Genomic DNA, 27,998 nt, shown 5'->3' on the forward strand with positions numbered 1-27,998 from the left:
AACTCCACACCCAAAAAACAAATAACCCAGTGAAGAAATGGGCAGAAAACATGAATAGACACTTCTCTAAAGAAGACATCCACATGGCCAACAGGCACATGAAAAGATGCTCAACGTCGCTCCTTATCAGGGAAATACAAATCAAAACCACACTCAGATATCACCTCATGCCAGTCAGAGTGGCCAAAATGAACAAATCAGGAGACTATAAATGCGGGAGAGGATGTGGAGAAACGGGAACCCTCTTGCACTGTTGGTGGGAATGCAAATTGGTGCAGCCACTCTGGAAAACAGTGTGGAGGTTCCTCAGAAAATTAAAAATAGATCTACCCTATGACCCAGCAATAGCACTGCTAGGAATTTACCCAAGGGATACAGGAGTACTGATGCATAGGGGCACCTGTACCCCAATGTTTATAGCGGCACTCTCAACAATAGCCAAATTATGGAAAGAGCCTAAATGTCCATCAACTGATGAATGGATAAAGAAATTGTGGTTTATGTACACAATGGAGTACTACATGGTAATGAGAAAAAACGAAATATGGCTCTTTTTAGCAACGTGGATGGAACTGGAGAGTGTGATGCTAAGTGAAATAAGCCATGCAGAGAAAGACAGATACCATATGTTTTCACTCTTATGTGGATCCTGAGAAACTTAACAGAAACCATGGGGGAGGGAAAGGAAAAAAAAAAAAAAAAGAGGTTAGAGTGGGAGAGAGCCAAAGCATAAGAGACTGTTAAAAACTCAAAACAAACTGAGGGTTGATGGGGGGTGGGAGGGAGGGAAGGGTGGGTGATGGGTATTGAGGACCTTTTGGGATGAGCACTGGGTGTTGTATGGAAACCAATTTGACAATAAATTTCATATATTGAAAAAAAAAGAATAGAATGGAAATACATTACTAAATAACACATGAAGTATGAACATGAAATTGTTCTGTGTTAGTATAATGGGAATCAAAATAATTATCTTGTTGATTACATTTTCCTCTTTTAATCTCTCAGGCAAGACATTTTGGTTTGATAATTATACTTTGTGCTTTTTCAACTTTAATCTTATTGAGATAAAAAGAGACTGCTTGTACAAGAGTTACAAAGTCCTCTTGCAAAGTTCCCTCATATATAAGATATCTCTAAAGTAACTTTAAGCAACTGCAGAATATGTTCATTTTTGACACTAATATAGTATTTTACAAATGATAGTAACCGTACAAATTTCATTGAAGGAAATTTTAACAAGTTAACTTTTAAGATATTTTTTAAGGAAAAAGTGGGTGGGTGTTAAGAATCATATATAATTTCATCATGTTTTTTATTTTATTTTACTTATTTTTTTAATATTTATTTATTTTTGAAGGAGAGAGACAGGCAGAGTGTGAGCAGGGGAGGGGCAGAGAGAGAGGGAGACAGAATCTGAGCAGGCTCCAGGCTCTGAGCTGTAAGCACAGAGCCCAACTCAGGGCTTGAACTCATGATCTATGAGATCATGACCTGAGCGGAAATCGGATGCCCAACCAACTTAGACACCAGGCACCCCTCCATCATGTTTTTTTAAACACAGAAAATAAAAGTGAAATACAGTCTTTTTATGCCAATAGAGATTGCAATGGACGAAATGTTCATTTGAAACCCTAACCCCCAGTATGGAGATAGAGCTTTTAAGGAAGCAAATAAAGTTAAATGAGATCATAAGGTTAGGGCTATGATCTGAAAGGATTAGTGTCCTTTAAGGAAGAGACAACAGATAGATCACTCTCCCTCTCTCTCTTTTTGTGGGAAGAGGCATTGTAAGGACGTAGCAAGAAGGCAGCTGTCTGCAAGCCCGAAAGAAAGCTCTCACAGACCTTGATCTCAGACTTCCAGTCTCCAGAACTGTGAGAAAAATAAATTTCTGCCATTGAAGCCATCCAGGCTGCATAATTTTTACGGCAGCCCAAGCAAGTAGACTAAGACAGAGATATGTACCATATTCCACTTGCATACACAAAAGATAGAATTGGGGTATTCTTATTCTTATTCTTACTTGCCAAAAAAGCATCATTACATAGTTATCTGGATTAAAAATTGTTTTTCTTTTTTCACTTTGCAACATGTAATGGACATACTCTCAGTTCAGCAAATGATTATTTTTAAACCGATGCTGAATTTTTACAGCATAGCTATACATTCATCAGTTTATTCAACTACCCACTTAAAATGGAAATTTGGTTTACAAACAAAATATTAACTCAGCAGACAGCACTATAATGAGCCTTATAGTACATCTATATTTATATACTACCTGGTATTCTTTTCCTTTGATACAACCTTCAAAGTAGGAATAAATTTGATATGTAAATGTTCATCAATACCTCCAAATAGTTGTCTAAATATGTCATATATCTAGTGGATGACTGCCTATTTAGTGGGCAACACTAGATTTTAAAATGTCTACCGAAAAATAATATCTCATAATAATTTTAACACGGATCCTCCCAACATTATTTGAGCTGAACATTTTTCATAAATGTGTGGCCATTTTCACAACTGTATTAGTTTCCTAAGGCTACCATGAGAAATTACCACAAACTAGAAAGCTTAAAACAGAAATGTGCTCTCATACAGTTCTGGAGAATAAAGTCTGGAATCAACGTGTCAGCAGGCCATCCCCTCTCTATAAACTCTAGGAGTAGACTCTTTCTTGCCATTTCCTAGCCCCTGTGAGTGCCAGAAACCATTGGCATCCCTTGGTTTATAAGAATTACTCCAATCTCTGCATACACTGTCCCGTGACATTCTATCTGTATCCCTATTTCCCTCTTCTTATGGGAAAAATCCAGTCATTGGATTAGGGTCCACACTAATCCACCACGGTTTCATCTTAACTTGATTGCATCTACGAGAGCCTGTTTCCAAATAAGATCACATTCACAGGTACTGGAAATTAGGATTTGAACATATGTCTTGTAGAGAAAGAAGTCAATTGACAACAGTGTATAGATATTCTTTACTCATTTGTCTATTAATATGCTTTTCATGTGAGTAATTGATATGTATTACAAATTAATATTTGATAAAAATAACTGATCTGAACTAAAAATTATTTTAATAGATACTATTAGTATTAAAATTTCTGTCGTTGTTTCTATACCTGACACATAACAATTTGCTTGTTAAAAGTAACAAGGTTAAAAATGTATTTTAAGCTACGGATATGTATTCTCTGTTAAAATATGCTTAAACAATGGCTGATCTAATCACTTCAAGAACTCTGCCGTATAACTAGAGGACCTACATTGTTTATGATTTAAAATATTGCTAAATATCATGGGGCGCCTGGGTGGCTCAGTCCATTAAGCGCCAACTTCGACTCAGGTCATGATCTCGCGGTTTGTGGGTTCAAGTCCCACGTCGGGCTCTGTGCTGACAGCTCAGAGCCTGGTGCATGCTTTGGATTCTGTGTTTCCTCCTCTGTTTGCCCCTCCCATGCTCATGCTCTGTCTCTGTCTCTCAACAATAAATAAACGTTAAAAAATAAAATAAAATATTGCTAAATATTGGATATACCATTGCCAATATGGAACAGGAGGTTAAGCAAAAGTGCTGAAGTCTTAAAAGTATTTTTTTCTATGTCATGACCCAATCTTCTAAGGAGAAAATGTGCATTAAATTTCTCTTAATAATTATACACATACAGAAGAATTATATAAAGAAGCGTAAGGTTACATGCCACTCTGTCAATAAAATGAATGAAATCCTACTTAGTATTAAAACAGGAAAAAACATTGACTAGTGAGTCATCAGGTTAGTATGGCTACAGAAGGTTCACAGTAACAAAAACTGTGGATATGCCAAACTACTATGAAATTCCAACAGTTGTTCATCACAGAAGTCGGACTACTATGCCTCTAAGCGAGTGGCGCAACTGTTTTTGTGGAAAAGAAATTTGAAAGTAAGAGTAATTAAGTGGCTGTGATTTCAAGCCACACAGATGGCAGACCCAGGACTAGGAAAACAGGCACCCGATGTGTAGCTTGGTGCTTTTTCCACTGTAAAATGTTCAATAGAATTTTTTGCGTGACCTGTAATTTGCAGCTTCGTCTTCACACGAGGGCACACCTGTAACTTACAGCAAGCACAGCTAAGAGGTGTCATAATTTCTCAACGTCAACACTGATTTTATGAAACCTTAAAAGCATTTATTTGTATCTCTTTCTAAGCTTTGCAAATACCACTAAAAGAAAAAGAAATAAGTTGAATAAACTATGCAATGTGATTGTAGTTATGGTGCCCCCTAGCTTTAAAATCTTTTGCTTTCTAGTATCATGTGGCATATTACTCATTGTTTCAAAACTATATTCATAGTGTCCTTGATCTGTAAGAGTGGCTGTGCTAAGCACTTTTGTTTTTGAAAAGTGCATCTGTTATGTTCTCTGCCTTTGAGACAATCGTTATTTAGTGGAGGCAACAGATTGGTAACCAATTATTATTAAAACACACTGGGACATTCTAACAATGTTAAAAGAGGAGATGTTGGAGTGATTGAATTTTTCTTTAAGGTTGGATATTGCAGCGACTGGGAATCGGACAATAATTCATAGAGATACCTTGCATGGTAATACTTGATGGACATTTTTTTATCCTTAACTAATTGTTATATTATACAGAACCATAAAAAGCTTTGCCATAATTTCTGAAAATGGGCTCTTTTTATTTATTTAATGTCAGTGATATTTTTAAAACCCAAACACTGATTTAAAATGTCCTATAAAAACAACATGCATTGCTTTTTCTTGTGCTTTATTTCATTTATTGACTTGGTTTCAGCTGATTCAGACTGTCAGTGTCATGGACAGAGATGATCCTCCCCGAGGCCACAAATTTTTCTTTGAACCAGTGCCAGAATTTCCTCTCAATCCGAACTTCACCATTGTAGATAATAAAGGTATAGAATATTTTTAAAAGTAAAATTATAAGGCCTTATGTTCTAAAATTAAAGACTGGACTCAATTGTTTCCCCCACTTTTTTTTTTCTTTTCTTTTTTTTTTTTTTTTTTTAGATAATACAGCAGGAATCATGACTCGAAAAGACGGGTATAGCCGCAACAAAATGAGCACCTATCTACTACCGATTTTAATATTTGACAATGATTATCCAATTCAAAGCAGCACCGGCACACTCACTATCCGTGTGTGCGCTTGTGATAATCAAGGAAACATGCAGTCCTGCAATGCAGAGGCCTTGGTCCTCTCGGCCGGTCTCAGCACAGGGGCTCTGATCGCCATCCTTCTCTGCATCATCATACTCCTTGGTAAGCTCTGCCTCTGAATGTTCATTTGACTCAAATAAGTCTCTCCTGCACTGTTCAGTGATGGGGCTACTGAAAAGCACACTTCTCTAGAGTGAAAGATTGACATTTTTAACTCTTTATTGAAATTGTTCTTTCGATTTGAAAAAAAATCTAGTTGTCTCTGAGGATAGGACTAGCTTTCTAGAGATGAAAAACAGAGCTAACAGCTCATGCCTTATGCATGTATACACACACATTTTAAAATCTATTTTGTATTATACTGTTTAGTACTAGCTAATCATGGTCACTGTTCTCAGGACATTTACTTTTACAACTGATTTACTTTTTGTATCAACTCCATAAGATGGATACTCTGGTTCTTCTCAAGGAAGACTAAGTAACTTACATAAATTCAGTCATTTAGAAAGTGTTTTAAATAGCGTTCAATATATTAGTCTATTTCAGAATTCTCCTTCTAAACCATTATTCTCAAAGTCAAAGACTACCTTTACAAACAATATATCTAACAAATACCAAGTTATGTATATTAGACACCCAGTTGGCAAATGCAATTAAATTGTCAATATAAGATGAGCATTTTATTGATACAATTTGAACATAGGTGCAAATTAAAGGTTTAAGTTCATTTTTAAAAATATCAGTATGGCATTGTGGTCTACGTAGTCCTGCAGTATTTTCTAAATAAAGTCATGCTTGCTATAGCAAATGTTTGATTTGAGCATGCCCTAACAGGACAACGATTTAATTCAATTAAACAGTTGTTCCACTGTAAAACATTCCCCCCAAAATTGTTTCCATCAAATATTCATCCAAAATGCTTATCCAAAATGCTTATGCTTAGGGCATGAGAGCCAGCCAAATTTATGTTCCAATGCTCATATGTGCTGGCTCCTTTTCACCGCAAATCCTTTCAAGCAATCTGGATGAAATCCCTCTGGCCAGATATCCTTATGCGACTTCAGTGGGGGATTGATAAAAGTGAGGGGAAAACATTTGTCTCAGTTCAAATGATCCAACTATTTAGAAAAACATTTTTTCAGGGTGCTTTAGAACATACATACACCAACACCAGTCCACATCTCAGAACTGCTGCTAGAAAGTTCAGCTCTTCTGTAAAATATTTTTTGTATTCCCATGAAGTATCAATTTTGGCTTACCTTTCAGCTAAGTGCTACTGATATTATATTGTTTTATTTGGTCACATAGCTCTACTTTCCTAATTTAGGACAACATGGAAATATGCATATTTTAAATTTGACTTTTAAATTTCTATATTAAGATAATACACAAAGACACACATGCATACATGAGGAAACAAAAGCGCCCCCTAATAAGCTTACATACTATGTCTTATGACACTACATTGTTTAACAGTTTTTTCTAAGCAGAAATCCTACAAGGCTGTTTCTTTATTTTGAGAACTCGGTCACCTTCCTGCCCTATACAATATAGAAGGCACACATTTCTTGTTTTCCACCTTCCCGACCGACTGCATAAAGATGGAGGGATTTTCTATTATTTTAGTTAAAATTGTTTCTAATTCAGAAGGTTTCATTATCAAAGTTCCTAAAACATTTTTGCTGTGATTTCATCTTTTTAAAAAGTTTTTGTTTGAATTCCATTTAGTTAATGTACAATGTAGTTTTAATTTCAGGTGTACAGTATCAACACTTCCATAAACACACTGTGCTCATCACAAGTGCACTCCTTAATCCCCATCACCCATTTAACCCATCCCCCCCACACACAGTTCCCCTCCAGTAACCCTCAAGTTGTTCCCTATAGTTAACAGTCTGTTTTATGCCTCTCTCTTATTTCCCATGTTGATTCCACATATGAGTGAAATCATAGGGTATTTGTCTTTCTCTGACTTATTTCACTTAGCATAATACTCTTTAGCTCTGTCCACATTGTTGCAAATGGCAAGATTTCATTCTTTTTTATGTCTGAGTAATATTCATTGTGTGTGTGGAGATATATATATATATATATATATATATATATATATATATACACACACACACACATACGTATGTATATATACATATATACATATATATATAATATACATACGTATATATATGTATATATATATATACATACGTATGTGTGTGTGTGTATATATATATCTCCACACACATACATACATGTGTATACACACATACATATGTATACATATGTATGTGTGTATGTATATATACATACATATATGTATACATATGTATGTGTGTGTATATATATATATATATTTATTTATTTATTTATTTATTTATTTATTTATCTTCTTTATCCATTTATCCATTCATCTGTGGATGTACACTTGGGCTATTTCCATGATTTGGCTATTGTAGGTAATGAATTAGTATATTTGTATTCTTTGGGTAAATATCTGGTAGTGCAATGGCTGAATCATAGGGTACTTTTATTTTAAACTTTTTGAGAAACCTCCATGCTGTTTTCCAGAGTGGCTGCACCAGATTGCATTACCACCAACAGTGCAAGAGAGTTCCTTTTTCTCCACATCTTCACCAACACCTGTTGTTTGCACACAGTTACTAAATTTCTATAGTTAGAAGAGTTGCCTCTTTGCAAGACAGTGATATAGCATGGACAATAATATCTCAGACCTACCTTTACAGTTTGAAGAAATATAGTTATTAGAGTTTGTCTATGTTACAAGGCAAAGTCGAGGATTAAAACCTGATGCAGGACTTTTTAACTGTTTTAGTTCCTTAGACACCTTGGGAATCAAACTATGGGAACTATTTAGAATAATAAATCAATAATAATAGGATATATAAAAAAAGGAAATATGTTTATCCAAATTAAATAAGAAACAAAAGCAAAATGTGTTTAATTATTGTCATATGTGCCTTATTCTAGTGCAAGTCTAATGATTATTTAAGATATATCATAACTAAAATGCAACATAAAATATCTATGATTCCTGTTGGTTTAATAGTCACACATACTGTTACTATCACTACAGTACTTGTATATTCTGATATTCATAATAGAAATACTAAATTCCAGTAATAGATTAATAAAAATAATGACATACTTTTTTCTATTCATTATCTTTACCTTTCTAAATTCCATTCACATAACCTCAGTCTAGGGAAATGAAGCAGGTAATTGTGACCCAACAAAGGAACAGGTTCCAAGGTCCATTTGTGGGAATTAATAAATATTATATTAGCTAAGAGCCCTTAATATAATTTGACTATGTTGTTCTTATTTTATAGCCAGAGTTTATAAAAATTTTGAGGAAAGTAGATAATTTATAAATTAATTCAATATTAAATTTATAAAAAAAACCTTTTTTCTACTTCATGATTCACTAGATTGGTGGATTTCAGATCTATGCTGAGTTAATTAACTTATGTTCATCCTTTAATAGGGGAAATAGAGATATGTCTCATTTTTATTGAGTAGTTTTTTTGTTTTATTGTCTCTAAAATGATTCTGAATATAGCTCAGCACCCGGAGCCTATTCTATGGAGGTTAACTGAAGATGTTACTAATGATTTTTTTTTTTTATTCTTTCTACCAATTATTAGGAGCTAAGGAAAGTGTTTTGGCTGATAGGACAATAGCATTGGGCAGACTTTAAAGGAGTTACAAGAAACTCAAGGGCCATGGTGAAGTGTGGTTTCAATGTAAATGAGTTTGCTTTGTGTGATTTCAATACAAAAATCAAGAAAAGAAATGATAGATTTTTGAGCCAACATGTTCTTGTTTTTTAATAAAACCTAAATAGTATTAGCAAAACATTTAGCTGCCTAAATTAAGGAAAAGCTGTTTTTTATTTCTCTCATGCAATGTCTAAGTGTGTTTTGGGAAAGTTTATCTTTATTTAATTTTTAACTTTTCTTATATACAAAATTAGGAACTTGTTCCATTTTCAATGAAAAACTTATATTTTGGAAATTATTTATTTTTTCTTACTTTTAAATGTATTTGTAAATTGCAAAATGTATTTATTTTGCATACAGACATTCATTGTCACATATATGCATATGTTACATTTAGTAACATAACAAAAATAAGAAAGTATATTTCATGTGGGGAGTTCACAACTAATTTGATAACACAAGTATATAAAAAATAAAACGATACAGCAAATAGAGGGATTACAAATAACAGGTCAGCCAGAAAGTTCCAATGTACTTCTATAAGTCAAGGAAATCCTCAATAACAAGACAATTAGTCTGAACTATCTTTAATCTGAACTATCTTGTAAGATGAGTACAGGTTAAAGATAAGTAAGAATTTGGGGCGCCTGGGTGGCTCAGTCGGTTGAGCGTCCGACTTCAGCTCAGGTCATGATCTCACGGCCCGTGAGTTCGAGCCCCGCGTCGGGCTCTGGGCTAATGGCTCAGAGCCTGGAGCCTGCTTCTGATTCTGTGTCTCCCTCTCTCTCTGCCCCTCCCCCGTTCATGCTCTGTCTCTCTCTGTCCCAAAAATAAATAAACGTTAAAAAAAAAATTTAAAAAAAAAAAAAAAAAAAAAAAGATAAGTAAGAATTTGAATTCCATATCAGAGCTTATAGAGTGATGGCTCAGATTTTAGGTAGGCTTTCAAAACCAGGTCCAAAAAGGAATTTAAATAGATAAGAGCTATTAGAAGGATTAGATCAGTAGCACATATATATTTTTGTATATATTATATACACACATATATTGCACTTTTATGTATATATGCATGTATATGAGTGATGTTTTGCATATATTGAGTCATTAAGAAACTATTAAATTATTGCTCAATTTATCTTGGGCTAATAATGAGTGTAGCTTTAGAATTTTAGTATTGTTAAGCAAGTTTGCTGTTGGAAGGAATGAGATATCACATAATTAACAGCTGGCTAAATGAATTAGCCATAACTGAATAAGGATTTTTCAATGCCAGAGCTCTACAGGAGAGTGACTCTTGAAAGTAAATAAATGGACTGTAATATCTGCTCTTTTATCAATACAGGACATTTACTCATTGGCCCAAGGCACTGTGTATTTGTGTAGGATAGTCACTTTTTATCCAAACAAATCTTAGCATCTCTCATACCACACAAACTTCCCTTTCCAAAATGTGCTATATTTAATTTAAACCTGAACCATGGAATCTCACTATTTTCTCTTTGTTGTTGTTGTTGTTCCAAAGGGTGCTATATTTAATTTAAACCTGAATCATGGACTTTCACTATTTTCTCTTTGTTGTTGTTATTGTTGTTGTTATTACGAATAGTTTTAGTTGTGCTGTTTGCTGCACTGAAGAGGCAGAGAAAAAAGGAACCTCTGATAATTTCAAAAGACGATGTCCGTGACAACATTGTGACCTATAATGATGAAGGTGGTGGGGAAGAAGATACCCAAGCTTTTGACATTGGCACCTTAAGGAATCCAGAAGCAAGAGAAGACAGTAAACTTAGAAGAGATGTAATGCCTGAAACTATTTTTCAGATAAGGAGGACTGTGCCTCTGTGGGAAAATATTGATGTACAAGATTTTATCCATCGAAGATTGAAAGAAAATGACTCAGACCCAAGTGCACCACCTTATGATTCACTGGCAACATACGCCTACGAAGGCAATGATTCCATAGCCGATTCACTCAGTTCTTTGGAGTCTCTCACAGCCGATTGTAACCAAGATTATGATTACCTCAGCGACTGGGGACCTCGTTTTAAAAAGCTTGCTGATATGTATGGGGGTGATGACAGTGACCGAGATTAAGAGTATCGTATGACTTGATCCATGTTAGTGGAAGTACGCTTCTTGTTACTAGATTGAGTGGCCTGCATTCTCTTCCTTGGAGGAAATTTTTTAAAAATTGAAATTACAAACAATACGTAGGTGTTGTCTTAGTAAGGGTTTGCTTAATCAGTAAGTTTCTGTGAATGAATATGAATGATATAGATTTTAAAAAAAGTAATAATAACCAGTTCACTCTCTTTGCCTAGCAATCTCTGAACGAAAGTATATCACATCAATAATCAATACAAATTACATAAAAGGCTTTTTGTGCCTTTCCTTAAATATAAAGACTTTATAAATGTTTTCTTAACTGACTTATAGTCACCTTTACTATTAAACATTGTGCAACTGCTTTGTAAATTAATATGAAAATATATCCCTAAAGAAATAGGAATGACTATTACTGCCATATTTATTTAGTTGAAGAATGTCTTTGTGTTAATTCATTCATATTTTTATAAATGTATATTTATATTTTTGTATTTTTATGAAATAAACTAGTATTTATAAAAATAAATATCATTTTATTTACTTCCTAGAAGCAGTTCTGATCTCAATTATAACAGAAATTTTTTACATCTTTATAGACAAAACACAATTTACTCAGGGAAAAAACAGCTAAGTTACTGCATGTGATTTGGAACTAGAATGTAGCAAGACTATAAAAGAGCTTTAGTGTAAGTTATGATTTTTTGTTTCTGCCACTTGAATATGGACAAATGCTTATTCAACCACTGATATCTACCCATTAATAGGATATGAGACCTTTGAAATATAAACTATTATAAATATACTTGTGAATGATTATGGTTTTTATATAATTTTTTCTATAGAATCAGCCAGTGAATTTTATTTGAGAGTATATGAAGTATGTGTAAGAAATGTTATATGTATCAGGGGAAAAAATGTAAATCACTCTTTCTCCTTCAACAGAAGTTTTCAGAATGAAAAGGAATAGTTCTGATTTTGTTCTCCTCATCAGATAATTCATGGAATATAAGCCAGGTGACATTTAAAATGAGTATCAACAAACTAGAGGGTTTTTTTTTAATTGAAAACTTTATTGCGTAGATTCAAAGTCACTGTATTTGAGGAAATCTTGAAATAACTGGTGACATGTAGGCTGAAGATTAAAAAAAATTAGGGAATGTGTGGTTTTACTAATGATTGGGATTGTAAAAAAAATCTGTTTTTGGACAGAATTTGGACCCTTTAAGACATGAGAAAGAGGAAGAGAGTGGCAGAATTGTGCATAATAATCATTAGCAAATCTCTGAGACTGCTATGCAGAAAACCTGCCTCGGTTTAATCTGGAGAATAAAACCTAAACTAAAATATGGAAACTTCACAAGGAGATTGCATACTATTCATTTCCTGTGCCATGAATTATCTTTTGCTTTCTCTTTTATTATTCATCCTTTAAGGAGTAAATATCATACCCAGGGTCATTCTTAATGTGGAATTTATTTAGAAATTTAACACTGACTAGTCTGTTACCAAGCCTTTTTAAATAGCAAATACCAATTATAGACAAATTTGTGTATTCTGTTACTATGTTATAAAATTTTCAAAGACCATTCAAGAACTTTAGCACCAGTAGCTGACACATATTACAGATTTAATTTGATGCTGAGAAAATAAAATATACTTTGCACTTAAGAAAAATTTGAAATTTTTCTAATCATTGGAATTTTCCAGAAAACAGAAAGTTTTTAAGTTTTAGGTTTAGTTTAGAAAGTTGTTTTTTTTTTTTGTTTTTTTTTTTTTACTTTAGAAAGTAATTAAGTTTTCCCATTGCTAGAGCTATTCCAGCATGAATCAGACAAATATTTGAGGAGGATAACGTTGAGTGGCTTAAAGCAGTCGGCAAAAATGAATTAGATATCTATTAAACTTCTTATCACTTTATTCTATAATCACTAGAATAAGTGGCAAGAAGCAAACAAATTAAGAAGAGGCTATAATGACTGTACGTGTAACAGCTGTATAGAAATGAAAAAAAAATCATGTTGAGTCAGAAAAGGGGAATTGGTAGTTACATTGCATGCCTGGGTTTACCACACTTCAAATACTAAGCGCATCACAACAAACCAAGCTACCTATAAGTTGTAAACCTACAAATGCAATGAGGAAATCATATTAATACCACATAGAATAAGACACATTAAATTTTTAAGCTTGATTATGAAGAAATATTCATTTGATTACCATTTTTCAGCACTTTAATAAAACTGGTTTGAGTTCTCCCTTTCCTGGATCTGAGAATGACTGATATACCGATGTCTTTGTGAGGACAGAGCTAATAGATTTCATACTTAATAAGGATATGATTGTTTTTGCTATCAATCAAGGAGTCCTATTTGGTCAAAGAAATTACCAGTTTCATGAAATATTAATGCTTTTCATAATTTTCTAATAATCTATGAAATTCCTGTAGTAGGAAAATGCATTTAGAAGACTGATCAGCTTTTTTGTAAATAAAAAAAAAAAATTTCCTAATTGAGAAGTAAAAAAAAAAATATATATATATATATAACTTCCCCACCCATACCCACACAAAAAATAGAGATAATAATATTTACTCTATTGTATTTGGATAATTTTATTTCATTAAGATGCACACAATACATTCAATAATATTAGTTTCCATCACTTGATTCTCATGGGACTGAGACACTGGTAAAATCTGAGGAAAATTAATTCTTAAAGTGTGTTTACTTTCCAAACAAAATAAATTAGTTAGCTTTGACTGTTTAAACTTAAGATAAAATTGAAGCTAGTTGAGTAAACATTTTTTTCCAAATATAATTAAAACAATCATTGTTTTATATATTCAATAAATTCAAAATAATATATTGTCTATATTTATATCTGAAGTTTTTTTCAGAGAGAGGAACCTATCTACATTATTTGCACTTTAAGATATGGACTGGGTGGTAGTATCTTCAATCCTGCTCTTAGACACATGAAATAGATTCCAGTCACTTAAAAAAATCAATTTAGTAAAGAAAAGAAAACAGCATTACCAACACAAAGCAGTAAACAAATAAGGGGAAAAAATCCTACCATAGCCAGTGGTTGAACTGACCTCAGTTGATTATTCCTTCCACTTTGGCGTAACCACTATAGCTGGCTGCCAGGATCCTTTATTATATTGGGTATTCTTTTATTTTACTCAGCCTCCCTGACTGGCTTCTTCCGTCTAACTCTGTATTTTAGAGTAGACCAAGCCCTCTTTTTTCTTTTTTCTTTTCTTTTCTTTTCTTTTCTTTTCTTAACTTAAATTCTGGCTCTTGATGATCTATCCACTTTCCCAGTTTCTATACATTTTTACATCAATATCCATATGAACATATAGATATATCAATATAGAGATAAATTGAAAATTCTCAAACTTAGACCTCCATCTTTGGAGGTCTACAACCCCCTATCTTTGCTTCATTCCTATAATCCAAACATATTTCCAATGAACTGTTCTAAATTTCCACATGAAAGTTTAATGAAGTGGGATATGTCCAAATTTTAACCTCTAATTTTTGCCCCCAAAATCTGTTCTACTCTAAAAGTGGCCCAAGTTGATGGAAAAAAAAAAAAAAAAGACCACAACATCTTCCTACCTGTCCAGGTCAAAAATCTTGCAGTCATCCTTCATTTCTGTTATTCTATAATCCTTCATAGGCTATACTTTAGGAAATCCTATTGACTATACCCTCAAAATCTGTCTGGTATATAATAAATTTTCATCACATCCCCGGCTACAATCCTGGCATTTTGTGCACCTGGATTATCGCAGTATACTTCTAAGAGTTCTTTCTTACTCATCTTGGCTCCTACCATCTATTTGAAAAGACTGAAGAGAGAATACAGACTGGTGTGCATTTCTTTTTCTTCTTTGTTTTCTTTTCCTTCCTTCCTTCCTTCCTTCCTTCCTTCCTTCCTTCCTTCCTTCCTTCCTTTTCTTTCTTTTCTTCCTTCCTTCCCTCCGTTCAATTAGGTAAGCATGAACATCTCATTTCTCTATTCAAAACCTATCAATTGTTCTTTACAGTGAAAGTCAGTCCTCACGAAGTTATCAAGTACCCTTTATCTCTTTGATCTTACTCTCCTCTAATTCCTTAACTCATTTCACTTCAGTTATTCTGGGCTCCTTGTTCTTCCTTTAAAACACTAAGCATTTTCCCTTTGCACTGACTGATCACTATCCTTGAAATTAGTTTTCCCCAGATATTCATGAAGTTAACCATTAGAACTTCTTTCCAGTCCTGGGTCAAACGCCACTGAAAACTACAACCCCCAAAACCCATTTCTCCTTTCCCGATTTATTTTAAAATAAATATTTTCCACAGAAAATATCACTGTTGAACGCAATGCATAATGTGTTTATCACTTAATTATTTCATTTGCCAAATTCTACTAGAATGATTGTTGGTTCACAAACTGGCCTTTCCACACACAGGGCAAGGGGAGGTGGAAGAAGGAGGAAGGCCCCTCCAGACTGGCCAGCGGCAGGTTTAATAAGCAAAGGAACTTGCATACGAGGCTTGTCTTGAGCAGCAACAGGACAAGTTACATTTCTGCACCTGCCAGCCAGAATCTTAAAAGTTTGTCAAAGGATTTAACTGGATTCAGTCACCTACTCAGCCTAGATGGTCTCCACAGCTCCTTACTCTCTCAAAGGTGCAACACTGAAACAGCTCCTAGTGTGAGAATGGTGGGCAAAATGTACATTGCAAGGACAGGGGAGGGTTGTGAGGAGCTTCTGAAAACCCAGGGTCTAGTTTGGGGGTCAGCCTGAGGTCACATACTCTCAGTGACCTCTTCCAACAAGAATTCTTCCCAAATCATACCTTGTTAACGTGCAGCAAATATTTGTTAAAAGTTAAGTGACATGCTCAATATTTAGATATGATACTTTTCTTAATTTGGTAAAATATTATCAACACATAGGACTTTAAATAAAACAAATGTAAACAAAAAAGAATTATATTCAAATTCATAACAAAGTATATGCCTTCAACACAGTATTGATTACAGCCTAGAGTATTAAATCTAAGTACTGTATGCTGAATTCTGGTTGATCATGATTAGGTCACTATTTAAAAAGATCTTTCAAAATTACAGAAAGCATGACTAAATTTTTTCCAGTTTTTAAAAAAGCCTCCCTAAATTAAAATTGTATTCAATGATCCGTGCTTCTAAAAGTATACGGTAATGGGATTTTACTAGATTTCAGGCCATCAATTCTAAACGCCAGAATCAAAACACAAGCCAACACAAATAAGGAATCAAAGAAACAGCCTTCTCTGTGCAGTTTTAATTATCTTTATAATCACCTAATTATTGGATTGGTTTTAGCCCTCTTTTCTCACATTTGGATAATATTTTGTGAATAAAGGCAAGCTGAACAACCTATGAAAATGTTTTCTTACTTAAATATGTTTAATTACTTTCCAAATTTCAGTAATGATGTGTGACTATTTTTTAAAAATAAGCATTGTTTGGGGGCGCTTGGGTGGCTCAGTCGGTTAAGCATTCAACTTTGGCCTAGGTCATGATCTCACCATTAGGAGTTCAAGCCCAGCATTGGGCTCTGTCCTAACAGCTTAGAGCTTGGAGCCTGCTTTACAGTCTGTGTCTCCCTCTGTCTCTCTCCCTCTGCCCCTCCCCCACTCTTCCTGTCTCTCTCTTTCAAAAATAAATAAACATTAAAAAAATTAAAATAAATAAACATTGCTTAATAACAGTTCATATAAAAAAAAAAACACCAGCTATTTATTATGTTCAAACTAGCAATGTACAGACATTGGGCCTTATCTTACCTGCAGTTTTTGTTATTGTTGTTGTTTGATGGAATATTATTACCTAATATAGTGTTAAAAAGGACAACAAAAATCACCATAGTATTACCAGCATTTAAAGGCCAAGGTATTTCACCTATACATAATTCCCTGTGGATTTTCCTGTGGAATCTAGTAGTGAAATTAGGTAGTTTTCTGCTATATTTATGTATCATTCAGTAAATCTCACCAACTGACAGTTCATGTCTATTATTTTCTTATTGTTTCTAAACACATAATCATGTAATTTTGATAGTAGCCATTTTTCAATAACATATAAATATCTTTCACAAATATGTGGCTTGCATTTTCACTGTAATTAATTTCAGTGTAACCAAAATTATGTATACTATGAAGTTAACCATTAACTATGTCTTATGGTTTCCCTGCAATTTTTTGCTTGGTTTTCTATGTATCCTTATTACTAATTCAGCTCCAAACTCTGTCAGCTGTGTAAATTTTCTCTCTCGAGATTCAGAAGCACAAAAAAAGTGGAGAGCTAATTTCATCTCCTTGAAGAAATATTTCCTTCAGTCACTGAACTGCTCTACTGAGTGAGATTAACTTTCTTCTAAGCCAGATGCATCCTGGTACCTCCTCCCACCATCCACCTGGGCATTCCCTGAGTCTCTCCTCCAGAACTGGAATCCAGAGTCCTATGTCCCATGTCAAACACTTTCAGTCTTTTTTTATTGTTCCTTCTCCCCATTCATGTTTAGGATAATTTTGTCTACATATCTCTTAAATGATGTTACTACACATTTGTGTCTAATATTATACTTCCATTGTGTTTTACACAAACAGAAATGCTCTAGTAATCACTTGTCTTTTTGCTCTAACTATATTGGTGTCGTGAAGTTTCACTAGTTTGAAGGAAGTATTTCAACTCCTTGGTCACCAGAAATGTCTCCAAGGACATTTACACAGCAGCTTCATTAGTTTATATGATCTGCCTATTCCTCATAGGCATTAGGCATTTGAGTTTGTAACAATGTTAGTATACAACCTTGACCAGAATTCTAAAAAAAAATTATGAATGCTATTATCAATAAATCTTATTTATTTGATTTTAAGTATTATAAATTTAGTATATGATCATTACTTATACTAATATATAATAGCCTCACATATATGCATTATAAGGAAATACATTTTGGGTAGTCATATTCTTGAAAGGAATGTATAAACATTCAGATCTGGTTTTGTCTGTTTGGTTTTATTACACCAATTCAAGTCTACTTTTCAGTGTATATAATCCTGAAAAATGCATTTAAAACCCTTCACATACTTGGAAATTCAGTATGCACACATTGATTTAATAATCAAGTACAACATGATCTAGAATAATATGCACAAAATATCAACTAAAGCCAAATAAAGTATATACCTTTACATATTTATTTGAATCAAATGTTATATTCATCAGAGTATATCACATTTATAACCTCTCTGTCCTACCAGCTTTGTAAGAATGGTTCAGTTGTGTGGTCTGTTAGTTTCAAATTTATTTTTTTATAGGAAACATATTGGTGCCTTTTTCTATTAATTACAGGAATAGTATACTGAGAAAAGTAATGCTTTTAATGGAAAGTATTGATTCAAATTATAATTTACTTTTTTCAGGATGCTATAGCAACAAAGAAACTTCACTGATAAAATCTTATGTAAGTTAATGATTAACTTATTAATTTTGTAAATCCCAACTAAATGCTAGGATTATGTGAATCTAGGTGAAAAAAAAGCAAAAATAGTACAGCGCAGAACCCATTTCTTATAAGACTTCAAAATTCAATTCAATAGACAAAACATTAACATGAGTAACTAAAATATAAAGTGGTATGTGATTAAGGCTTAGAAATGGTATAAAAAAAAGGGTAAAATAGTATTTCTTGGCTTCACATGTGTTTCACAATTATATCATTTAAAAACTGGTAAACAAGAATTACTATATCCAGTAAAAATCAATCAAAGTCATCTTTGAATAAAATACGGTAAGGAGCTGTTTCTACTTAATTTAACTCAGTCAATTTTGATATTAAAATTTAAGATCACAGTATAACGAGGACACAGACACCATTTTTTGATATTTGACTACTGAGAGCTTTAAAGCCTTACCCTTCCCTCTTTTCCTTGAGCCCCAAGTCTGGACAAGCTGATAAAAGTCTGGGTGTTCCTTCTTTGGGCACAGACAGGAAATTCAATTCACATACGTCCTACCCATAGGAGCAAAGTTTCATCTAGCCCCACCCTCTAATCACAATAAAAACTTAGCCATTTTGGAATTACTTGAGAGGCTTCAGTGTTCTCCCAAGAGGTGTCAATCATATGAATAATAAAGCTTTTCATACCTTATTGGTGTGTGTGCATGGCATCTTTGGTCTCTATATTCAAGTCACACTTTGAGTGGGAGTCCATCTACCTGTGCAGAAGACCACAAGAAACAAATTACTATTAAGTTTTAGACATCTAAAAATGGTAGTTTGGCAAGGTCAAAACAGATAAAATATGATTTTATAAACATTTAAAATACTCTAAAATATTTCACAGATATTTTATAATGGTCCTCTTAATCATGAAATTACTCAAAATATCATTGTATTTATTTATTAAATGCAATAATTTAGTATAGAGCATATTTGTGGTTTTAATTATAGGGTAATGCACACTTGGTTATTGACAGACTAAGGAAGTTGGTAAATAGAAGAAGAGAATAGCTACATTAAGATGTATTTATGCTCCCATGTGCTAGGCGCTGTACTCAGCATTTTACAGGGATTACTCACGTAAGTCTCAAAAATCTTTTGAGACAAGTATTATCCTTCTCTTTATATATAACAGGGAGCTAAAATTTATTTAAGGTTAAAGGTTAGTAAAATATGAAGAAAAGCTTTAAATCTAGGCAGCCTGACTCGATATGGTAGGCTCAGCTTTTTAACCAGTATCCTATATTAGGTCATCATTTTATGAAATGGAAAGCATGGTAGTAGCATCGAGTTAGGAACTTTTAATCATATATTTGTCTCAGAAAATATCAATCATATTCAATTTGATTAAAAATATAATGAAATGGCTGGCTCAGTCAGTAGAGCATGTGACTCTTGATCTCGGGATTATAAATTCAAGCCCCGCATTGGGTGTAGAGATTACTTAAAAATAAAATCTTTAAAAAATAATAATAAAATGTCCACTAACAATTTGGGGTTTTGAAAAACTAAAGGATATAAAATATTTTTCTTGTAAATGAAAGGATCTGAAATTACACAAGCAAGTTCTAGATAAGGGTAATACCAGAATCTGAAGACATATAATATCTAATAATAAATAGCAAAAGCTAACAAAACTGCAGCACATAAAACGATGTATTAAAAATTGATACTCTGTGGGACACCTTGGTGGCTCAGTCAGTTAAGCGTCCAAATCTTGATTTGGGCTCAGTTCACGATCTCACAGTTTGTGGGACTGAGCCTGGGTAGGGCTCCTTGCTGACAGCATGGAGGCTCATTGGGATTCTCTGTCTCCCTCTCTCTGCCCCTCCCCCACTCATGTACACTGTCTCCCTCTCTCTCTCTCAAAATAAATAAACTTTAAAAAAATGCCACAATATGGACGAGATTTCTATTGATTATTTCTCCTTAGATGGGAAATCACTCTGTGATTAGGAGAAATTCCCACAAAATCTTGTATATTAAATACATTGCATTGGATAATAAGTTATATGGAGTATATGTAGAATTAGATATGTCTACTTTCCTTAAAAATTAAATATTTTGACTTTATTTTTACTCTTCGGTTAATGCTAATAATAATAGGTAAATTTGTATTCATACTTCTTTAAATTTTTTTAAATATTTACTTTTGAGAGAGAGAGACAGCGAGTGAGGGAGGGGCAGAGAGAAAGAGAGACACAGAATCCAAAGCAGGTGCCAGGCTCTGAGCTGTCAGCACAGAGTCTGATGTAGGGCTCAAACCCACAGACTACAAGATCATGACTTGAGCGGAAATCGGACGGTTAACCAACTGAGCCACCCAGGTGCCCAAATATGTATTCACACTTTGAAGCCAGGTAATAGTGGGAAGCTTGTCACATTCTCTCAGATAGGACTGGGACAGAGGAAGCAATAGAAAGCACCAGCACTAAAAACAAAGATTTGAGGTCAGAAGTGAGACCTTATATCCTGCATTTCCATATCACACTTTTAAACCTTTGAAAGACCACTTTTGAATTAATCTGCAAAGCAAGCAAATTAAAATGGTGCCTGGCAGCAATTAAGTCTAAAGTCAGGAAGGAATATTGAACATCACAGTTATCATTAGCCACATTCATTCTAAAGTGGCCAATTTGGAAATTAGGAACATCTTACTAGGATGAAAGAATAGAAGAATGGACGATGGTGACACTAGTCTGATTACTTTTTCCTCTGGCCACTGAATAAAATATATGGCTTTCTTTTCCCATGTGTATTCATTTAAAACATGACAGAAGTGAGCCAGGGAGTCATTTTGATGACTGCCCACTCTGCTCCACACATATATCCACCCATTCCCAAAGCATGACTTTTTTACTTTTAATTTTTTATATTTTGATTATTTGAATATAATTGACACACAATATTACATTATTTTCAGTTGTACAACATTGTGATTCAACGTCCCTATGTGTTATGCTATATTCACCACAATTGTAGCTACCATCTGTCACCATACAATAGCATTACACTACCATTGACTATATTCTCCACACTCTGCCTTTTATTCCATGAATTTTTCATTCCATAACTGGAAGCCTTTATCTTCTCAATGATGGAAAACTTCAGACATTGTCAAGGATAAAACTCAAATACATTTAATCTGGGTAGACAGATAGATATAATACTTATATCTATAATATATTTAAAATGTAGCATCTATATCACAATATCTCCTGAAAGTGTAGAGGGTCATTCATATATGTCATCCGAGAGTGTTTCCATACTCAGATTTTAATTTTTATAGAAAAAAATCATACTTTGAGTTACAACTCACCCAATAAGAAAGAACTAATTGTGAAGTTTACAGTATTCTAAATATTCCCCTATGTTCTGGATGAATGGTGGCTTCCTGTATTGATTGCATCATGCTAACAAATTGCCTAACTTACAAAAAATGTCGCTAACAAGTGCACACTTGTTTCAGTTTTAGGATTGTTGATGTATTTACGTAGCGAAATAAGGCATCTTATCAAGAAATAATCATGTAATATGATGTAGTTCTTACTTGAGTATTTATTTATCGAATTATGTTAACCTAATGAACTGATGGAAATGTTGATCCAGTGCTACTAGATCAGAGGACAGACATGCTCCGAATAGGAGAGTTGATTAGACTGATCTAAGCGTCAGTTAATAAAATAGTGGGGAAGTTATTTCCATTTCATGGTCTGTAAAATTAATTCCTTAACCTTCCAGCTATAATGAAAGATCGTATTTTGCATTTTTTCATTATTAATCTACTCTCATACTTATTATCATGAAATTATATTAAATATTCTCCACCTTTATTCATTAAAACTTTAATGCAATAACCATCAGTTTTACTCACTGAATAACAAATAATTTAGAAACAATGTGAAAAGATATTTAAATGCAAATCTCTGTTAAATGAGTGATCTGAATTCCTAAAAAAATTATTTAAAAATCTAATCTAATTCAGTTGAAACTAATACAGCTAAACTGCTTGCCGTTAGATCATATATGACAAATTAATTAACATGATTTGTTTTTATCTTCAGCAGCTTAACAAAATATCTTTTATTTATTCTCTAAATACTATATTCATCTTCCTTTTAAGAATAAATATACATGCTACCAGGCAGCAGAAACCTATAAATAAAATAACATTTCCCAAGAAAACTAATGTGTATTTAACAATTTTAGGCATATATTTTTGGTGAATTTCTACATATGCAGCAGAAACACCTTTGTGAATTGGGACCAAGAAAGTGAACTTAAGATTAAGAGGAAATTCTGCTCATCTTTGAGAGAAAAGCTCTTTTTATAGATTCCTATGAAAGGTCTAAGAGGAAAAGCATAAATGTAAGTGATCAAAAAGAAAAGCCCCAAGCTAAAAACTATGCTATAAATCTCAAAGGGTAGTTGCATTTTTGAGATTTTTTTAAGTAGAATTCTATTTTGAGGAAAAAAGAAGAAACTTCATCCTTATTCTTCTTCAATTTATGAGGAAAAGAAATTACACCTCATTAAAATTTAATTTAAAATTAAATCCCAAGTAGAACAAAATCAACCATAGAAATGACTGAAGCTCTAATCCACTGAGAACAAAGATGACAATGATTTAAGGAATTATATGCTCATATGAAAGTTCTTATGTGCTCCTACAACATTCATTATCTTTCATTATATAAATGTCCTTTATCAGTACAAAGCCTAGCAATGCATCTCGATAGGAGAAAAAAACGTAGCCAGAGAGACAGTAAACAAGAAAGCACACACACGTTTTCCTGGTCTATCTTACTTCTCTTATTTAAATTATAGATATATATTTTTACTATTTTCACTTTTGATATTATCAAGCATCCATAATCACTAATTTACTTAGTCCTAGTTCACTATGAAAGTATTATCTACTTGCCTTGCGGCACTGAGTCAGTTTTTGCACAGTGTCATATACTGATTTGACCAACTGCATTCATACTCACAAATCAAAGTTTTCTCTTTTTCTAGGGATCATCAGTCTCTTTAATATAAGCACATTTTCTCTGCTTTCTGTGCTCATTCACACGGTATTTCAGAAGTTCTAAGATATTCTTTGCCTTCTGCAGGTCATGGAAAATGCGAGGGAAGGATGCAGAATTGAGGAACTTGGAGATAGCTTCCATCTTTTCCATGGGTACTCTGTTATTCCATACTCTGCTCTTAGCCCACTATCATGGGCTATTTTATTATCAAGGTTTTAAGCATCTAAACAGTAATGGAAAGAGCCTCCAGAATATTGCCCAACATTCAAAATTATGAGACACATGTTGCATTTTCCCAAAAAGGCATCCTGTTCTGTTCTCTCTGTTCTGCTTTGATGACAACAATAAAGCAACTTTCCTATTCAGGAACTCAGTCGGCATCTAATTAAGACGAGAAGGGAAGCCAGATTATATTTTTGTTAATATATCTCTGATATGTTCAGGTGAATTTTGTTTGATTCTTATGGAGCAACACTTCACCTGACTCCGGGAGATAGGACTACGTATGGTACCTTAAAAAATTGGACAAAGATTGTCTACAACTTCTCCCATCAATAATTACAATTTCTTAGGGCACCTTCAGCATGCTTCATGCCTAAGTTTCTCACAGTTAAGCATTCAACTCTTGATTTCGGTTCTGGTCATGATCTCACAGTTCATCAAGCTCTGTGCTGAAGGCACAGAGCCTGCTTTGGATCCTCTGTCTCCCTTTCTCTCTGCCCCTCCACAGCTTACTCTCTCTCTTTCTCTCAAAATATATAAAAACAAACTTAAATAAAAAAGAATTATAATTTCTTTCCCCATGCCATGAATTTAGGCTGTTGGTGTTTCTACTTGCTTTATTCTAATAGAATACAGCAGAAGTGATTTGTCCAAGTTCTGAGCTTGCAGTTCTGCCCTTGCCCTGAGAAATAGTCTGCCCTCAAATGAGCAAGCCTGGCTACCCTCCTGGGGAATAAGAGAAAATATTCATGTAAAGAGAGCCTCTAGCTACTCCAGCTAATCCCCCAGAACTGTGAACAAACCCAGAAAATAATATCCAGGCCAATATGAGGACCACCAACCTGAGCCTTGACCAAATTGCCAACGCGTGGAATGATGAGTTAAGTGAAATGCTTTTGTTTTATGCCCATAAGTTTTGGGGTAGCTTGGTATATAGCAACAAATAACAGAAGCATTGGGAAAGAATAATTTCGTCCCCTGTACATTGAGGAAGGAAACCAAAATGCCAGTTTTCCACCAACAAGATCTTTTGTAACTTTTGGCACCTCGTGACTATCCCTCTGCTTCTCTGTAATTCTAGGTACATAAAATCAGGTGAATGGTATGTGTTTGGTAATTGGAAGGCAGAGATATTTCATGGGTCCATTTGTAAACCTCAAAGAAGTATTTAATGACACACTTTTGTCCTCGTCTTATATTTAATTAATCAAAAAAGAAAGATGTCAACGTGTTCAATGTGTTTAACTGAAGAAAAGGATTATCCGCAAAAGAGTGGACAGAGTTAAGAGAACCATCAAGAGAGACCGAATGAGGATGAAGACTTTTCACGCGTAGTTCAAAATGAATAAGGAGACAAGCAGTGTGACAGGAAAAAAGTTTGGAATAGGGTCCCTGTGGGTAGAGAAATCTGTCCAATGCTACACCCATGGCAAACAGAGAGGGACATCAATATTTAGAATTACAAACTCCTATATAATTTAAAATAACATTCTGACTAATCAAACATATATTTGCTAACTTATATCTATAGACGACTATTTTTTATAAAACATTCTGAAGGTCAAACTACAATTACACAATTATTCCGCATAGCAAAAAAAATAAACAAATAAACTATACTAAAAACAAAAGATCATTTTGGGTAGTATTAGACCTTATTAGCATTATGGCAATAAAATTCTAATGTTAATAAACCTGTAGATATGCAAAGGCTTCTGGATTCCTAAAGTCTGAAAGTTAATAAATTCTCATGAAATGTGATCATTTTGATGATTTAGTAGGCTTTTGTAGTTTATTAATCTTGGCACTGTTTCAGTAAAAAAATATGAGAAAGAAGGATTTTTTATGTCTAAAAGAAATGATTCCGATTTCTTGGTAACATACTGTCTTTGAAAATACAGTGACTGGAAGTAAAATAAGGAGATTCAAAGTTCAAGAGTCAACCCAAATAATATGCTGGATGAATGTATACCTTTTCATTTTTCAAAATTTAATAAATTTGATCTCTTAATACACTAGCAACATACATACAGAGACTAAATCCTACTTATCCTTAACACACAGCGTATGCCAAGACTCTGGAATTAGTAATACATAAATTTGTTGGTTACCCAAATGAAAATATTTGGGATGAATATTCTTTGCCTTCAAAGAGGAGAGCAGACTAGGAAAACCTTACCTCATAAAAGTCAGAGGGTATTCAAAAGGATTCTGTAGGAAGAAAAGCAAATGGATGACAACAGTTTTTCCAAAGGGACTGTCTCCACTAAAGACTCACTGAATAATAATGATAAGGTCAAAGCTCATTTTCTTGTCCTTTGTCAGTGAGAAAAATAACAAAAGGACAATAAGTGTCAAAGAATCTGTGAAGATCTTTCTTAGCAACAGTGCCTACAGAAACAATGAACCCCTGCCTAAGAGAAGTACTACTATTGTGTGACATGATGGCAAAAAATAATTCATTTACATGAAGAGGATGTCTGGACGAAGCCACGTTTCTGAGAGGTTACTGAGTGGCAGCCCTGTTAAACAATATCTCTTTTCAGAAAGAAAGACATGAGTAACTGATCACAGAGAAAGTGGCTTGCTTGATTTTATACCTAAAGAACACTTTCCCTAAATCACTAGGATGAATCACCAGTTGGCATTCATTGCAGTCATATACCAGTGAGAGCAGATGGAATATAAAATGGTATGAAACATGTCTACTGAGAAAACAAGCATTTCAAAAGTTAATGAAAGACAAAATAACAAGGGTATAAAGTAGGCTTAGTGAATGTTAATGTAATTACAGCATAAAGAGAACCCCTACACTTTTAATGATTATCCAAATGGGAAGTAATAATAGTAGTAAAAATAATACCAGTAATACATTTATCATTTTTCCAATCATCATCTTAAACACTTTAGTTATACCATATTACTTGATCCTTAAATAACATTTGAGAGGTATGCTTTTAGTAATCCTATTTTATTGAGAAGGCAAATGTGACTCAGAATTTAAACAAACCTTTAGGGGGTTGAAGATCCAGCATTCAAATTAGACAGATGCATCCCAATATGTTAGTTCACAAATGTTATGCTATATCAATTACATTAAACCATATTTTGAGTGTTAGATTCTTTGTATTAACAAATAAATAGATGTAAGAATATTTTGTGGAATGCCTCAGTATTTATTAACTCTAACATTTCAGTGCTTACTATTTACCAGGCCCTTTGGGCATTGGCGATAAAACAGTAAACAAATAACAAAAACCAACAATATCTTACCTTACTTTAAATTACTTAATATTTTAGTAGACAGTACTCAGTATTCCTTATTGAGCACTTACTATGGCTTTGCTACTTCTCTAGGCTCCTTAAATCTATTAATTAATATATCATTGAGGTATGATTATTATAACATACATCTCTGTATGAGTAAACAGACACAGAGCCATTAAATAGCATGCTTCATGTATGAGTTCTCACAGTTAATAAGTAATAAAGCTGAAACTATCCCTCAGGTAGCCTGCCTCTAGATTCTACAGATGTGACTATTATAAAATAATCCAGGAGTATTTTATCAGAAGGCTCTGACAGTTTCTAAACTACTCACTTTAGTCCACCTTAAAATCTGCTTCCTTAAGGATGGATTAAATAATGAACTCTAAAGATGAAAAAAGTTTCTAAAGAAGTTAAATATAATAGTCTATAATGGGAAGATAAGCTAGCTTCAGACATCAGCCAGAATTTGTGGAGCTGGAGATCATGGAGAACAGAGCCATGCTCCTGTGGAGTAGAGTTGTTCAGCTAACCCTAATACTGTCCGTGATTTACTATGTGAAAGAAAAGAAATTCCTATCCCTTTTAAGTAGCTAAATTATTGTTGTATCTCTGTTACAGCCTAACTTTACCACAACCCCAAAAAAGATGATTATTAAATAATTTAATTCAAACTTCCTCATCATAAAAGGGTATAATTAACTACCAAAGAAACCATGTATTTGAGAAAAAAAACTGAATTTAGCTTATGTATTAGCTGTCCTCCAAATTTAGGATAGGAGCAATTTTAGATTTGTGAACACTCACCAAATGTTATCCTTAGGGGAACTGGAATCCTAATACCACTTAGATGAAACGTCCCATACTTAGTAAATTCTATCTGAAAATCCAGCCA

General features: G+C 33.6%; 1 protein-coding gene across 1 annotated transcript in view; it reads left to right on the forward strand.

Annotated features, from left to right (window-relative positions):
• The window catches only part of CDH9 (cadherin 9), a 169,248-nt gene extending 158,225 nt beyond the window's left edge, over positions 1-11,023 (forward strand). Inside the window, exons 11-13 of the mRNA XM_042952802.1 lie at positions 4,810-4,927; positions 5,043-5,294; positions 10,536-11,023. Coding sequence (XP_042808736.1) covers positions 4,810-4,927; positions 5,043-5,294; positions 10,536-11,023 — 858 coding nt within the window. The remainder of the gene's footprint in view (positions 1-4,809; positions 4,928-5,042; positions 5,295-10,535) is intronic.
• Positions 11,024-27,998: the final 16,975 nt, after the last annotated feature.

Source organism: Panthera leo, chromosome A1, assembly GCF_018350215.1.
Source record: "Panthera leo isolate Ple1 chromosome A1, P.leo_Ple1_pat1.1, whole genome shotgun sequence".
In the NCBI taxonomy this organism is placed as follows: Eukaryota; Metazoa; Chordata; class Mammalia; order Carnivora; family Felidae; genus Panthera; species Panthera leo.